This window comes from Mustela lutreola, chromosome 3 (assembly GCF_030435805.1).
Source record: "Mustela lutreola isolate mMusLut2 chromosome 3, mMusLut2.pri, whole genome shotgun sequence".
NCBI lineage: Eukaryota > Metazoa > Chordata > Mammalia > Carnivora > Mustelidae > Mustela > Mustela lutreola.
In genome coordinates this window covers 133288280-133305130 of record NC_081292.1, presented here as the reverse complement: position 1 = coordinate 133305130, position 16851 = coordinate 133288280, and the positions used below count along the sequence as shown (strand labels likewise).

At 37.3% G+C, this 16851-nt stretch overlaps 1 protein-coding gene and 1 pseudogene across 4 annotated transcripts in view; one reads left to right on the top strand and one right to left on the bottom strand.

Moving 5' to 3' along the window:
- Positions 1 to 647: 647 nt before the first annotated feature.
- Positions 648 to 2400, top strand: LOC131827011 (protein FAM98A-like; annotated as a pseudogene).
- A 13421-nt stretch (positions 2401 to 15821) lies between these two features.
- Positions 15822 to 16851, bottom strand: part of NCKAP1 (NCK associated protein 1) — a 100292-nt gene continuing 99262 nt past the window's right edge. For all 4 annotated transcript variants that reach the window (XM_059166844.1, XM_059166845.1, XM_059166847.1 and 1 more), the window contains one exon: positions 15822 to 16757. In XM_059166844.1, coding sequence (XP_059022827.1) covers positions 16641 to 16757 — 117 coding nt within the window. In that variant the 3' untranslated portion in view covers positions 15822 to 16640. The remainder of the gene's footprint in view (positions 16758 to 16851) is intronic.

The following is a 16851-nucleotide window of genomic DNA, read 5'->3' as shown; positions in this document are numbered from 1 at the left end:
ATTTGTAAGAAATATAAATTTTGTCAAATCAATTCAGGTAAAAAAAGAGAGTTTGGATGTTTTCTCTTCTTCATCCTGTGATGCTTCTTTGATTTCTTCTGCACCTCCATGCCATTCCTTCACCTGATCAGCTTTTTCTGACACTCTCCTCCCTCATAATCTGGAAGCACAGGAAGCCCAGAAATGGCTCTTCCAATCCCTACTCCGTAAGACTACCAGCTTAAGTAGCCACTACAACCTTCAGCCTCTCTTCTAATTTATGAGAAAAATATGGTAAAAACAGCCCACCATTTTCAAGTTATCAGACTAGCTCCCTGCAAGTTTAGTTCCTTCTCTCATTTAATCAGTTTTAGCCAGCAAGAAGACACATATTAGGATCAGAGTGTATACACACAGAAGGGCCCACCATTAGGAGTCTTTCTCTTTAGATGAAGCTGTCTGTGTGTAGGGCAGAAAACCTAGATAAGTCTAGTTAAACTGTATTTTTAGTTAAGACAGTTTTGTTTTTACTATTTTGCCCCAAGGATTTGGCACACAGTAAGTATTTTTAAAAATATTTGTTGCAGGAAGGCAGTGCACATGTGAGTGTATGTGTTGCAGGAGAAGAGGGGAACCTGATGACTAGAATATTTGAATACCACAGTAGGATGGAGTGTAACCTCATAGAGACTAACATCTTGGAGTCATTCGAAGATCTAGGTAACAAGGGTCCATTGTTGGAAGATGGTGCTCTCTGTCTCAGGCACTCTCTGCTGGAGCCAGTTCCCCAAAGTTTACCAAACCGTGCTTGGCTGGTGTCTGAATTAAGAGTGTTCTATAAACTAGAGGAAAATGTGTAAACAACTAATGAGTGAAAATGAGAATTCCAGCTTGAAGTGAACGGGCTACTAGGGGAGATGAACTGTCCTTATCTTTCACTGACATCCGAGGATGTGACCATGTGCCTTCTCATTCAGAACTGCCTCTTTTTGCTCACACTCCTCATCTCAGAACTAGAAGCTGCCAGAATTCTCTGTACAAATACTCCTCAAAAAAGAAAAAAACGTGGGCCTCCTGGGTGGCTCAGTGGGTTAAAGCCTCTGCCTTCGGCTCAGGTCCTGATCTCAGGACCCTGGGATTCTGCCCTGCTTCAGGATCTCTGCTCAGCAGGGAACCTGCTTCCTCCTCTCTCTCTGCCTGCCTCTCTGCCTACTTGTGATCTCTATCTGTCAAATAAATAAAAATCTTTTTAAAAGTAATTTAAAAAGAAAGAAAGAAAGCTCAGGAAGGAGGTAGTCATGAGGTCTTTCAAGAGTTGAAAGGCATATGTATTGCTCTAGGAATGTCCAATCCTCCAGCCAATATAACTATGTTCCAGTTCTTCAGTGGGATTGAAAAAAATTAAAGGAGACATTAGCAAAGGTTCCACTTAACCATGTGGAAAGCCTTTATTGAAGAAACCAATGAGACCAGCCCACTGGGAAAACAAAGAAGCAGTTAACCAGGCCATAGCTAATGAACATGAAGTTCTGAGAAAGCTGCTATTAAAAGGCTTAGATGTCACTGTCCAGTCTTTTGGTTGGTCTGACAGAGCTAAGAGTCAGACAGAAAAAATAGCAAAGGTTTACCAGCTGAAGTGCTCAGTCCTATCTCCTAATCTGTTCCCATGTTTTGGCTATAAGACAAGACTCATCAAAGATTTTAAGAACAAGCAGTAACTCTATAAAAGAAAAGACTGCCTTGGCCATCAATAAAATGTTGTTGGGTAGGGTGCCTGACAGAGGAGGTAGACCCAATGAAATTGGACCTCTACCTCCAGAGATGCCACCATGGCAGAAAAGGTAAGACGGCCCCCAACAACAAGCAGGAGGCCAACAAGGAGGAGAGGTGGTTATGAACATTCCTCATATGAAGGTCGAGGAGGTCATGAACAAAGAGGAGGGAGAGGTGGGTGCGGTGGCTATGACCATGATAGCTAGGGGGAGGGAGAGAAAATAAGCATCAAGGAGGCTGGACGGATGGAGAGAATGGAAAAGGAGGTGGTGGCTACCAAGATGGTGGTCATCGAGATTCGGGTTTCCAGCCAGGTGGCTATCATGGTGGTGGCTGCTGTGGTAGCTATCAAGGTGATGGTTATGGTGACTTCCAAACATCTACATACATAAAAAGTGGATACTGGGGTAATGGATACCAGCAGGACAGTAGATACCAAGATGGTGGTCACCATGGTGACTGAGGCAGTGGTCGTGGAGGGAGAAGTGGTTGTAGAAGCCAAGGTGGATGTGGAGGCCAGAAAGAAGTTGGGGAGGAAGAGGGAGCCAGAATTATCACCAAGGGGCCCAATTTGAATAGCACTTCCAGCATGGAGCTTATCGGTGTAATCATTTTGGATTTGATCAGGGAAGACATTATCCTAGTTAAGGCTACAGACCTTTACATTGTGCTAGAGCTCAAGTAATAAAAACTTAGTTTCAGAATCTTGAGTCCAACATCAATTTTTAGTTAATATGAGACCATAGGTGGCAGGCAGATTCCTGCTTGGCATAAGTACTTGTAGGTCTTCATTGAATTCTGTTGTTTGTTTGTTTTTAAGGACTTACATAATGTAGTTTAAGAAACACATACAGCATCTCTCCTTTGTATGAAGAATTTTTAAAAAGTATTAAAATTGTCTTTAATTGACCAGTTGACTAATTCCCCAGTTAGAACATGCATGCATACTTTTGGGGGGGAAGAAATTACTTAAATTAATAGTTTTAGGAAGCAGTTTAGAATATGAGGATTCTCCTAGATTTTTTTTTTTTTTTTTTAGATTTACAACTAGGAAACCTTCCTCATATTATCAATCCACTTAAATGTATTTTCCTTAAAGTATTCCAATGCTTATTTTCCAAGCAGAGGTATGCCCTGATTGTCTTTTTTCCAGAGTTTATGCCACATTTGCATCATGATAGAACTTTTAGGTCAGTTCCTACGAAATGAGCTCTTCTGCAGATAGCACTTTCAGTAGCCTTATCCTTTTGATGGAATACTGAACGATATGCTCAACTCTGAAAACCTTAAATATGGCCCAAATCCATAAAGATTATAAAAGCAAATTAAGTTGTGAACCTATAGTACATGTAGGCATTTATATAGTACAGCAAATCAAACCGACCTGCATCCATTCAAAACATTCTTTCTTAAACCCTATTTTTACTTGAAATCTGTTAGAAGAAACAACAAACTGAAATTGTTTTATGCATGAGCTAATACCTCTGGCTCAGCAAACAGAAGGTAGCTTGCTTTTGGACAGACATTTTTTGTTTGTTTTATAATGGAAGAAAGTCACTGCAGCAAATAAAAGGACAGATTTTTGCTAGGCGCAGGAGGCCCTTGGTATTGCTGCGGAAAACAAAAGCCTGGCTGAGTTACATTCTCCTTTACTGAAATCTACATGAAGCTTCTTGCTGGGTTTTTGCAGATCTAAACATTGTCAAGCTGTGGAAGAAAATGGCTGGTGTGTTTTGTGTAAAAGGTGAACAATAAAGTATCTATCTTTAAGCTCTCTCAAAAAAAATATATTGTTGAGAATGTCTGACTGGTTCAGTCCAAGGAGCATGTGCGTTTTGATCTCAGGTTCATGAATTTGAGCCCCACGTTGGGTAGAGATACTACTGAAAAATTAGTAAATAAATAAAAATAAACTTAAAAAATATTTGTTGAATAAATGCTAAGATGTAATATATTACAGTAGTCCTCCCTTATCTGCAGTTTTACTTTCTGTGGTTTCAGTTACCTGTGGTCAACTTCTGTGGTCAAGGAGCACCTGATCCTCCTTGTGACATCATCAGAAGGTCAATATTAGCCTAAGTCTGTCATAACACCTATACCATTCACCTCACTTTATCTCATCACCAGGTAATGTAGGCATTTTATCATCTCACATCATCACAAGAAGGGTAAGTATAGTATAGTAAGATATTTTGAGAAAGAGAAACCACCATTCACATAACTTTTATTACAGTATATTCTTATAATTGTTCTATTAGTTATTGTTGTTAACCCCTTACAGAGCCTAATTTCCAAATTAAACTTTATCACAGGTATGTATGCATAGATAATGTTATATATAGGGTTTGGTCCTGTCCACAGTTTCATATACCCACTGGGAGTCCTGGAGTGTGTCCCCTACAAATAAAGGAAGGACTACTGTATTTCATTTAAGAGTCATAATTTTATGGAATGAGAAATGAAAGTGGAGGGAGATAAAACAATAGTTGTTGAGGTTTTAGACTCTGGAAAGATACATAATACTCCCAGAACAAGTAGAATTAAAGCTGGAAATTTATATTTCACTTTCCTATTCAAGCATTGTTTTTTTTTTTTTTTTTAGGATTTTATTTATTTGACAGAGAGAGAGAGAGAGAGACCACAAGTAGACAGAGAGGCAGACAGAGAAAGAGGGGGAAGCAGGCTTCCCGCTGAGCAGAGAGCCCGATGTGGGGCTTGATCCCAGGACCCTGAGATCATGACTTGAGCCAAAGGCAGATGCTCAACCCACTGAGCCACCCAGGCATCCCTCAAACATTGCTTTTAAAATGAAAACTCCATAATCCCACCCCCGTGATTCACAGACCTGTACCCCTGGGGATAAAAATATATGTTTATAAAAATAAAAAATTTAAAAAAAAAATAAAAATTAAAATTAAAATGAAAACTCATCAAATCAATCTTTTAAAGGGGCACCTGTGTGGCTCGTCAGTTAAGCAACTGCCTGCAGCTCACGTCATGATCTCAGGGTCCTGGGATCAAGTCCCACATCCAGCTCCCTGCTCAGTGGGGAATCTGCTTCTCCTTCTGGCCCACACCCTGCTCGTGCTCTCTCTCTCAAATAAATAAATAGATAAATAAAATCTTTTTTAAAAAATCAATCTTTTAAAAATCAGTTAAAACAGAAAACAGAGAATATAATAGAATATAAAATATTTCTCAGAAACCCATCCATTAAAATGATCCTTGAGGATATGCCACATTCTAAAAATGCCACAATACTGTATTTTGTCCATTTCTGATTCCCTTTAGACCTTAAGTTATTTAGAATGAAGAGTTCTATTATTAATTTCAAGATTAATTAAGGAAACAAATACTCTCTAATAAACCTCCCCCTCAGAAAGTATGCTGTGAGGTGGAAAAGTCTGATGGCTAGACAAACATTACAGAAACCCAGGGGGTAGAGATGCCCTTTGCCTCAATGTTAGGAGCAAAAAATTATTTCTCTTTTTGTTCTTGTGGAAGGGCTGACCCCTCTAGTACCCAGAGAAACATTAGGCTTTCCCTCCCTTCACTTCAAATAAATTGAATTTTGTAAAGGGGTTATAAAGCTAAGACCAGATATGATCACTGAAATTGGGAATCCAAGCATGCCAGTCATGACAGCATGTCGTGAGCACCTCCACCTGGGTGTTCCCCCCAGGAATACAGGTACTCTCAAGGTCTCTCTCTCTCACAAAGAGAGGCGGTCAAACTCAATCTGAGAATTTACCATCCGTGCACACCTCAACTTCAGAAGATACAATGATATTGATACATGAAGCAAAGCAGAATTTCTATGATACATTTTATTTAGGATGACTTGGCAGATTCAGAAGCTGTTCTTGAAAGACCACACCTATTTTCCAACTGCAATGTTTTGTATAGAATGCTAATGTTCAGGGGCACCTGGGTGGCTCAGTGGGTTAAGCCTCTGCCTTCAGCTCAGGTCATGATCTCGGGGTCCTGGGATTGAGTCCCGCATCGGGCTCTCTGCTCCGCAGGGAGCCTGCTTCCCTCTCTCTCTCTCTGCCTGCCTCTCCATCTACTTGTGATTTCTCTCTGTCAAATAAATAAATAAAATCTTTAAAAAAAAAAAAAAGAATGCTAATGTTCAGACTGTAGCTAAAGAAGGCTCTATGGCTTCTAGCTGAGGAGAGTATACTTGAATTGTGTGATATCTCCTTCAAACTGAAGTATTAGGGTTAGTTCACTTGTTAGCAACCACTGGACTTGGGCTCAAATATGACAAAAATAGAACTCACTAGAGAGGTCATCAGCTGCTTCCTCCAATCAGTTTCTGGATGCTGTGGACTCCAGCAGCAAAGGCATTTATTCTGCAAGAGTGTTCTGCCATCTTGAAAGCCTAGGAGCCTTGTCGGTTGTCACTCTGTGATCAGCTGCCAAAGTGATTGTCGGTGTGATCTTGAGAGTAGATGAGAAGTTACACTGAAAGGATATTTCAAGGTCTACTAATCCTTGTGCCTGGTGACATGAGAAGATCATCAGACCAGCTCAAGTACGGGAGGTATTTCTGCAAAGGGATAAGATTACAGTTAAGTGTCTCAAAGCTCCTACCTTTTTTATGAAGTACTGACTTTAGTTAGGGGTGAGTCACCAAATTGTAAGGATTATTTTTCTATTTTAGGACAATGACCTCAACTGTCACTCTGTAATTTCTCTTAGACCTTCTCTTCTTTGTTCTTGGCATTTCACTTACATTTCCAGAGTTGGTTTTTTTTTTTTTTAATCATTTTCCTGTTATATGGAACACTTTCTTGATCTTTCACTATCCTTAAGCCTATTTAAAAAAATTTTTTTTATTTAAATTCAATTTAGTTACATATCATGTACTATTAGTTTCAGGGGGTTATGCCTATTTATATAAGAAGTTCAGATTCCACATCTCCCCCAGGACTCCAAACATGTGAATCATCTCACTGGGAGAAATCACAGAAACCACTTTGTGTCACCAGTGAGCCACCTCCATTCCAGGCACCGGAAGTACCTACCTGTACTTCACAATGCCCTGTCCCTCAACAAGAACAAAAAGAAAAATAACTTGTCCCCAACGTGAAGCAACAGACATTTTTCTGTAACTTCTATCTAGCCATCAGCCTTTTCCACCGAGTTGGGGGATTGATTTAAAAAAAAAAAAAAAAGATGAAATAAACATGGATCCAGAAGACATTCCCAGAATCAAAGGAGACACCAATATGTAACAATTACACTATGATTCAATAAGTATTACAATAAAGGTATTTACAAGGTTCAGAAGAAACAGTGGATGATGTACTCTGGAAAAGAAGTTGATGTTTGAACTCGCTGTTGACAATATGATCAGCAGTTTGCAGGCCATAATATGAGAGAACATTCCATTCTAGAGGTAGGAAACAACATGAGAAAAGGCACAGAGGCTTCCAGTGAGCAACTGTTGAAATTGTTCTGGGTACTACAAGGACATTTGAAAATGTAAGCTTTCTATCTTTTACATCTGTGGTATATTCTATGCACAAATACAGTATAAAGTATATATAGTAAAGAACAGTCTTACATTAACTTGAAGATTGCTTTATGTTAAATCTACACGAGAAAGAGTTCTTTCCCATTTAATACAGAGATTCTCAGATCAGAGCTGGAGTACAGGCTGACACAACAATGTCCATTCTCATGACTGGAAGTTGTGATGTTACTATTCATAAAAAACCATGACAAACTCTTTTAAGATAATTTTATAAAAATCACAACAAATAGCCAAATCAACAACAAATAATAGCAACCACTTATTAAATCTCATCAATTTATATATATGTCCTCACTTTCTTTAATCCTTACAACAGCCCTTTGAGGTAGACATTATCCCCATTCTACACTTACAGAAACAACCTCAGTCAAGTAATTCATCCTTAAGTGACAGAGCTGGGACTGGGATCCCAGATTTGTTTGATGCCATGGAATCATACCTCATACATACCCCTAAAATGCTAGCAGGAACCAGCAAATGCTCATTATGATTTAAACTTTGACTGTGGGACTATGCACATTTATGTAGCAGCATGGCACAGTACAAGGAGCACTAGATCTACTGAACCAAGAATCAAGATGAAAGAATTCTAGAAGAAATCACAAGATTTCTTCTATGTGACTTTGGATAATTGTTGTTGACTAGGTTAAAATAGGTAATTTCTAAAGCTTTATCCAGCTATAAAAAACTAAAATGCTCCATTATTACCGTCACTCTGTATTTTTGTTACAAGGGATTTAAAGCTGTGATAGTTTCTTCATGAAAAAATAGTCCCTATTGACCAATTTGGTTGTGCAGATTAAATGGGGTAATGGGCATGAAAATGCCTAGTATCAACAGTGGCACAATGTAAGCACTCAGAAGTGTTTCCTGACTCTGAATCTGCAGGTAAATCCGTGCAAAGCACCTTTAAATGCTAGTGCATAAAAAAGTCCACATTTATATCTGAGAGATCAGAGACCATATAATGGTAAGTATGTAGTTTGGGGCCAGATTGATATTTAGCCACTACTTCCTTTCAATATGAGTTTGTGCAAGTTACTCACCTTCCCTGAGCCTCAGTTTCCACAGGAGTAACTTGGGGATAATCACCATGTAGGATGACTGAGAAGACTAAATGAGCAAAAAAGGATCCAATTGATAAAACTTCGCAGTGTCTGCTGCATTGCGAGCTATCAATAAATGTGAGCTCTTCTTAAGACTCTAACCAGCGTTTTCAGCTTGGACAATACCCCTATTAACATCCAAGGTCAAATTTGACCTGTCCTCTCATCTCAAGTTCTGCCAGCTGGGCCTTGCACTTCAGGGTACACACAGAGACCTGTGTACATTTTGGCTGAAGGTAAGAAATAGGAATGGACTGAAGTTCAGCTTCAGCCTAGGAAGTTCTGCATTATCTCTGCTCCTTAGATTCTGCTTCAGTTTTTGCAAGGTCTAACAATCGAATGCCTGCTCCAACCTGCTCTCTGGCATCTACAACTTATGTATGATCAATCACCAGGTAATCACATAGGTTATGGTCATACATAGTCAGTACAGCATCTTGATTTATGATTAACAATTGAATATCCAGTTTCAAGTAAAACCTTTCAGATGTAATTGGAGTAGAGATATCCCCAAATTGGATTCTATCACTTAAAGAATGAATGTGCCTTTTTTTTTTTTTTTAAAGATTTTATTTATTTGTCAGAGGAAGAGAGCATGCACAAGTAGGGGGAACAGCAGGCAGAGGGAAAAGCTAATTCCCTGTGGAGCAAGGAACCCGAATGACCTGAGCCAAAGGTGGATGCTTAACTGGCTGAGCCACCCAGGTGTCCCTGAATGCGCCTTTAGAACTCATGTTTCTCTTACATGACACTTGCTGTAAAGATTTTCTTTCTACTAAATGGAAGATGCTGAAATTAATGGGCATGCTGTTAAAGATAATATGCAAATGGGAATTCAATTGTATTTGTTCTGTTATCACATTTTTAGAACCAAAGTTTATGAAAAATTTTTTTCAAGAAATTGTGATCCAGTGATACATGCAAAATTAGGAAATAATAAACAAGGGCAACATGTTTTAGGTTTGTTTCTGGCAATATAATCCAATAATACATGAAGTTTCAGCATGCAAGAATACTTTAAGAAATTTTATCATTACCACTGACCCCCAAAACTTCAAATCCAGGAGTTAAAGAGGAGATGCCTTTAACTTAGTACTAATGGAGAAAAAGCAGATCTTAAATAATTTGATAGCAATTTCATGAGTTGCTCTCCACTCTATACTTGAACGCAGGTAGTATTTTGGTTTTTTAAAGATTTTATTTGGCAGAGATAGAGAGAGAGAGCAAGCAGGGGGAGCAGCAGACAGAAAGGTAGAAGCAGGCTCCCCGCTGAGCAGAGAGAGTTGGGACTCTATCCCAGGGCCCTAAGACCATGACCTGAACCAAAGGCAGCCACTTAACCCACTGAGCCACCCAGGTGCCCCATTAGTATTTTAAATGAGTGATTTAAAATGAGCACAGGAGCAATTTGGCAGTTGACAGAGGTGAAAAATGAATGATCCTAAACTATATTAAACTTTAAAAACATAACTGATCTAATAAAATTGTAACAATTTTTGAATAGAAGTTGTTCATGTATCACAGAAGCTTGTATTCTATAATGGTGATCTTCCAAGTAGGTCTTGGCCAAATACTGATTTCAAGACTAGACCATTGAGCATATGGTCAGTATATACACTATGAATATGACTTAGCCATATACAACAGTTAAGACAGTAATCACCAGGTTGTTCATAGAGTATAGCCCAATTTCCAGGTCACTCATGTCCCAGATTTGTGGACCTCATGAAAGAAGTTGACCAGAACCTGCCCATCCATCTCATTCTCGAAGTGAAGAGAAAATTACTAGTAAAGTGAGGGTTAAGGTTAATTGGAAATAAGATATAGCCCTCTCTGGGTAGGTTCCTCACTTTAATCTGCTAATTTGCCCTATTTTGTTATTTTTTAGGTCAAAATGACAGGCTGAAAACTTTTCTTGGAAATGAGACACATTAGAGTTAGGCATGCTTGATCTGAAATGTTAGTGACAGTAATATGTATGGGAAGTTTGATTCATATAAGCACCCGTACTTCAATATACTTAAAGCAGCTTTCCACTCTGAAAATAATACCAGGTAGAGTCAATAAATATGAATTTTCCTTTCAATTCTATAGGACCAAATAGCTAAACAATCATTTTTTATTAAAGATTAAAACATTTAAGAATACAAACCAGTCTTTTTTCCCAAAAGACAAAGGTCACAGCAAATCTTTAGAAAAAGAGGCATGTTGTCTATTTGAAAATTCAGGCCAATGCCATTAAATGATATGGCGGTTTGTGCTCAAGCAGCCATAAAGACAGATGTGTAGCTACTACTTTAGGGATTACTCATTCAGAGGTTTTTAAGAATAACACAGCTGTTATCTTCCAAAGGCAAGTCACTGTAATAGAAGGGTTGGCACGATTACACATAATTGGTAGATTATGATTCACCGCCTGAAAAAAATTTGGTTTAGAAGGCCTGGTGGTAGACACATGAAACTCGACCATTCTCACATCAATGCCACAGCCAACCAGTGAATTCAATTTTTCTTTCTTTATGGCCAACCTACCTTAGATTGGACTTTGGAACTTTGAATATATAAGCAAAGAAGAAAGAAAGAAGATAGAAGACAGGCAGACCAGGAAAGTAGAAGAGCTAGCCAGCCCTGTGAGGCTCCTACCCACAGAAATACTAATTGGTATACTTTCTTCTGTTCCTCGTACATGCCAAGTTTTTTTTTGTTTGTTTTGTTTTTTGCCTTCTGGGCTTTCACCTTCACTGTGCTCTCTGACAATTTCTGGCCCCTTCTCACCTTTCATGTACCAGCTCCAGTGTTCCTCATACACAGGCCTTCCCTGATGCCTCAAACAACTCTCTCCTTGTCTTCCCAGCCCACCATCTCAATACTTCCTCTATCAGAAGTTTGTTCCTTTACTGCCTACCATCATTAATGTGCAAACTTAACTGTAAAATGGGACCTTCTCTATTTTGCTCACCATTATATCCAGGCATCTAGAAATATTTGCTGAATGAATGAATGGAAAAGTGGTAGAGAATTACTAGGAGAGTGCCAATGACTAACAGGGGGATTCCAAATGGGAAGTCATGGGAAGCATCTGTGCCAAGTCCCAGGATCACCCTGAAAAGAGAAGGGAAAATTAAGAGGTAACTTGTAAAAAAGAAAGAAAAAGGAATAAATAAGAGTCTAATGGAAGAAGAAGGAAGCCCCCATTTTAAATCTAAGGCACTGTTTCTACTTACCGGGGAATTACAAAGGTAGGTAAGGGTATTTATTGCTAGAACAAATGAAGTTTATCTCATCCAGCCAATATTTGCTCAACCACATCAGATTCTCATTACTATCATCACAGCACCATGTCAAGTATAACACACAAAGTGTAACACACAAAGCTAAGCTCTGAATTTTTTTTGGACTCAACCTTCTCCTGCGTGTGATGAGTGAAAAACTCTCAAAAGGCCTGACAGACAAGGGAAGCCATTTTTAGATTCCTAAGTCACCATGACTACATGTAATTTTTGCTCAAACCAAAAGCCCGATTTATGGCCTACCACACCTGCATGGTACATCTACTCTGTGAACGGGTAACCTAAGGGAAAACCATCCTTGAGACAGCAATCAGTGCACCTACTCCCTGCATTCCTTTATGGTAAACCTCGTGATTCTTGCCTATGTACTATTCTATACTATTCTGAGTTTTTGTAAGATGTAAAAAGTATATAACCCTGTAAAAACTATTCATTTCTGGAGCACTTTCTTGACCGTGAAGACTGTTTCCCCAGCAGCTGCCCTAACTTCGGCTCAAATGACTCTTCCTTACTTCTAGATTCCTAAAGGTTTATTCTGTGCTGACATTCCCAGAAGCCTTTTTTCCAGAATCAACTACCAGGATCCTAGTCCTCTATTCCACCGAACTTTGGAATTTTTTCCATCCTTCCTGGGTTAAGAAACTGGCAACACTAGCAGAACAATTAGCTGATTAAAATATGACATAACAGCAAAGTTTACTCTAAGCTCCCAGAAGGGAGGTGCAAGACCTTACACGTCTTTTTCATCCCAATCATACAGACATATGCTCAAATTGACTGAATTGGAGAACAGTTTGTGACCAGATTTCCTCTATTAGTACAATCCATAAAGACAAGGATTACAGATGGCTAAATGATAGGTAGGGCAGCTTTTTCTTCACAAAGAATTATCTAAATTACATTTAAAATAATGTATGATATAGATCCCATTTCTTTTATATTTTCAGTAACAAAAGGCCACTTTAGGGGTGCTTGGGTGGCTCAGTCAGTTAAACATTTGACTCTTGATCTCCGCTTAGGTCTTGATCTCAGGGTCTTAGGATGGAGCCCCACATCAGGCTCCACACTCAGCATGGAATCTGCTTGTCCCTGCCCTCTGCTCCTTCCCCTGCTCTCTAGCTCAAAACAAAACAAAACAAAATGAAAAACGAAACAAAAAACCCTTTAAAACAAAACGGCCACTTTACCTGGGTTCACAATCATTTTATAAAATGAAAAACTTCCCATAAAATGAAGTCTGGGGTGAAATGAATGATACAAACAATTTTACCAAGCACATTAAAATACAAAGAGCTTTACAAATGAACTCTAGAGGATATAATGAAAAGACAAAGGCTAATATTAATTCTACTAATTTAGAAAGAAAGCACTTAAGTTCTTTCTGGTCTTTTTTCCTTCTCTTTAAAAAATGATGTACACCAGGCTATTAGTATGAAAGGCAAGGAAAGTCTTGCAACTTTTTGCCTTCTGATTGGCAAATGTTTTTATCGAAAACAGTTTTTAAAATGACATCTCTGAGGAATGAGGTTAAAAATTGCTATATACACAGTCTCCTATATATAGTATCTAACACACAAACAAAATCTCTCTGAATTAGCTTAATGTATAATTTTATACCTATTTAATAGAATAAAGGAATTATAATCTCACCATAATTTCAATTGATTCTTAAGTTCATATATTTAAATTGAACATCTTTTCATTTTTAAAGATATATATACACCCTTTTTATATGAATGCTATTCTTAGAAATAAATGTCCTATACTTCTAAAACCCAATTAAAATTCAGTTATCAAAGTAGCTGCATCCTAATATTAATTACTATGCACTATTAGTAGATTTTAATAGCCACATCACTACACTCAAGATTGTATGGGACCAAAAATTTTTTACATATGCCAGTAAGTGTTCAATTAGTATCTTAAAAGCTTCAAACACCACTTGAAAGTAACAAAAAGAATGAAAATGAGTAATTCATTAAAGAAATAAAAATAACCAATTAACACAAGAAAGACATTTCACCTCCCTAATAAAGAAATGCAAATTAAAACAAAATGTCTCCCATTCTGAAGAGGCAAAGATATGGATTAGCAGTAATAGAATAAATTATATTCACACAATTATAGGAGTAAAACTGATATAATCTTACTGGATTATTATAATCTTCTTGGGAACCAATATTATGTATCAAAGTTTAAAATTTGTACATCCTGGGGCTCCTGGGTGGCTCAGTGGGTTAAGCCTCTACCTCCGGCTGCGGGTCATGATCCTGGAGTGCTGGGATCAAGCCCCCACATCGGGCTCTCTGCTCAGCGGGGAGCCTGCTTCCCCCACTCCACCCCCGCCTGCCTCTCTGCCTACTTGTGTTCTGTCAAATTAATAACTAAATAAAAACTTTAAAAAATAAATAAAGTTTGTACATCCTTCCACCAAGCAATCTTACTTGTAAGAAACTATCCTAAGGAGATAATGGGCCAAATTCACCAAGATATAGACAGAAGATATTTAAAATGAAAAACAAGGAATTTCCTAAATGTTCACTAAATTACTAAATTAGTCATGGCATATATGAGGCATTGAAGAAAAAAAACAAAGACATCTTCTATTGCTGAGTGAAATAGCAGAGTATAGGACTAGCATCCATGGCATGACATGATTGTACACAAAACAATAAAAACAGTGTGCTGTAAAGTTTAGAATAAGAACATTACATTAATACAAAAAAAAAGTTAGGACAAACAAAATGTTAGAAATAGTACTGTCAGTTTACTTTTAATTCTCCAAGTTACATCTTTTTTTTTTTTTTTTTTTGAAAGAAAGATTGTCTTCAAAGAATAATCAGATACCACACCAGTCAGTTTGGGTATGTGAGAAAAAAACTGAGGCAAGAAAACCTTCACATGACTGTGAAGGAGCCATCTTTTCTTGGCCTAAACAGGGTTTAATAATGGCATATGGACATCTTTATGGCCTACCACATTACCAATCTAAGTGCGTATATTCAAATACCTATTTTACCTCTCAGGGTATCATTACCAACAAGTTACTATCACCCTAGGATACTAAAATTTCAAAATAAACAATTTAATTTCAACTGTTCACTGAGTCATCAGGCTATTTCAAGTCTATAAAACCACTCCATTAAAAAATTTCTTTCCTTCTTTTTAAAAGATTTATTTTGAAAGAGAGAGAGAGAGAGCACATACAAATGAAGGGAGAGGCAGAAGGAGAGGAAGAGAATCTCAAGTAGATTCCCCACTGAGTGTGGAGATTGATTTGGACTCAATCCCAGGCAGGACCTGGAGATCAATACCTGAGCCCAAATAAACAGTCAGACATTTAATCAACTGAGCCACCCAGGCAACCCAGAAAATTCTTTCCCTTTTCAAAAATCCTCACTGAACTACTGAAAATTCCCAACAGATAGTGATAACTATTCCCTGCTTTAAGTATAGACTGGAAAAAATCATATGCAAAATAGCAACACGATAATCTTGTGGCACCTCAATTTCATTCTACTCTTTATATCTGAACAAAGAAGAACATTATATAACTGTGTTCATAGTACCTTTCTTTTCTCTTGAGATTTTACTAGGGTATGCTTAAGAAGCTGTGAGAAAAAGCTCTATTTGAGACCCAGATACAAAGCTGCTGAGAAGTAGTCTTTATAACGTCAATCAAAGAACAAAACATTTGGTTAGTTTTTAAACAAAATGAGCTGCTCTGCCCACCATGCCAACCCCTAAGCAATAGGTCTTTCCCATTCATTACTCACTGATGTAGTTCTCAACAACATTTTATAGTTTCATATCATTCATTTTATTCCCATTCTTTCAAGTAACTCTGTCCATTTGGTCACATACACAACTGCAAGCTGATGGCATATGAGTTTCCTTTTAGTTCTTAATTCTTAAAAATTGTTATGTAATTTTATTTCCCAATTATATTTAAAATTTTTTCCCAGTGGAATGTTTTTCAAAATACTTAATCAAATTTTGTTCCAACTGACCTAGTATCAAATGCTAAATTTAGACATTCCTAAACTAAAGCTTATTTTAAACTAAAATGACACTAAAATATTCATATTGAATAAATTTCTGGAGATCCAAAATTAAAGAAATAATTCAAAATGTGATACAGTCTAGTGTTTATTTTATGTTATGGCAGGTACACTTGAATTTCAAAAATTTAAAACATATAAAAGTGGTTAGGGACTAACATTTGTATCAACAGTTGATAAATGTCTAAGATTGTTTATTATACAGCAGGGTACAATGGTAGTGCTAATGCCAGTAGGGCACTATGGAAGTTAGTCTAAAAATTATCACCAGGCTTTATACAAGCAACAACATATGCTGCTGTTTTAGAATTTCTGGACATAGTCTGCTTCTAATGTTAAGCAGTCCTTTAACATTTTTAATGTTATACAGTGTTACAGTATTTAGTTTGGCAAATGTTTCAAAATAAAGTAGAAATGTATTCATAACATCACAGAAATGCACATCCAGTTTTGTTTTCATTAAGAACCATAGGTACAGATCAGAACTCTTCCCTATATGAAATAATTTACACACAGATGAATGCTATAATATCACTATCTAAAATAATCACTAAATACAATTCTTTTTCAGAAATAAACAAGCAAAGATTTTTTCATTTTCAAATATCAAAAACATAGAGATAATGTATGTTTTTCAAACAATGATATTCTAAAATTATAGGAATAACTTTAGTGAATTCAGTGAATATGAAACCTAAATCAACCAAGTATACTGTAGTCCAACCATATTAAATGAAACAAATGATCAGAAATACAACCGTATGAAAGAAATTTATAATCCACAAAACTGTTTTTCAGGCCTTAAGGTAAAATAGTTCCACAGTTTACAGGTAAAACCAGAGCAACAAAAAATGCGTGCTTGTCTTCAATAAGTAGATATTTTATTATTTTATGCAGAAGATGTAACACTTTGCTTGTAGACAGCATGGTATGCATTTCTCAGCAAGACATAAGGAAAACAAGATTCTAAAAGATCCATTGTCAGGAATGGGGATTCCTGCACAATCTGAAAAGTAGAAAAAATGCATCACAGAATTGAAATTATTTGTAATCAGAACATTTACTCACAGCCACTAAATCATAATTTCTATACTGTTCTT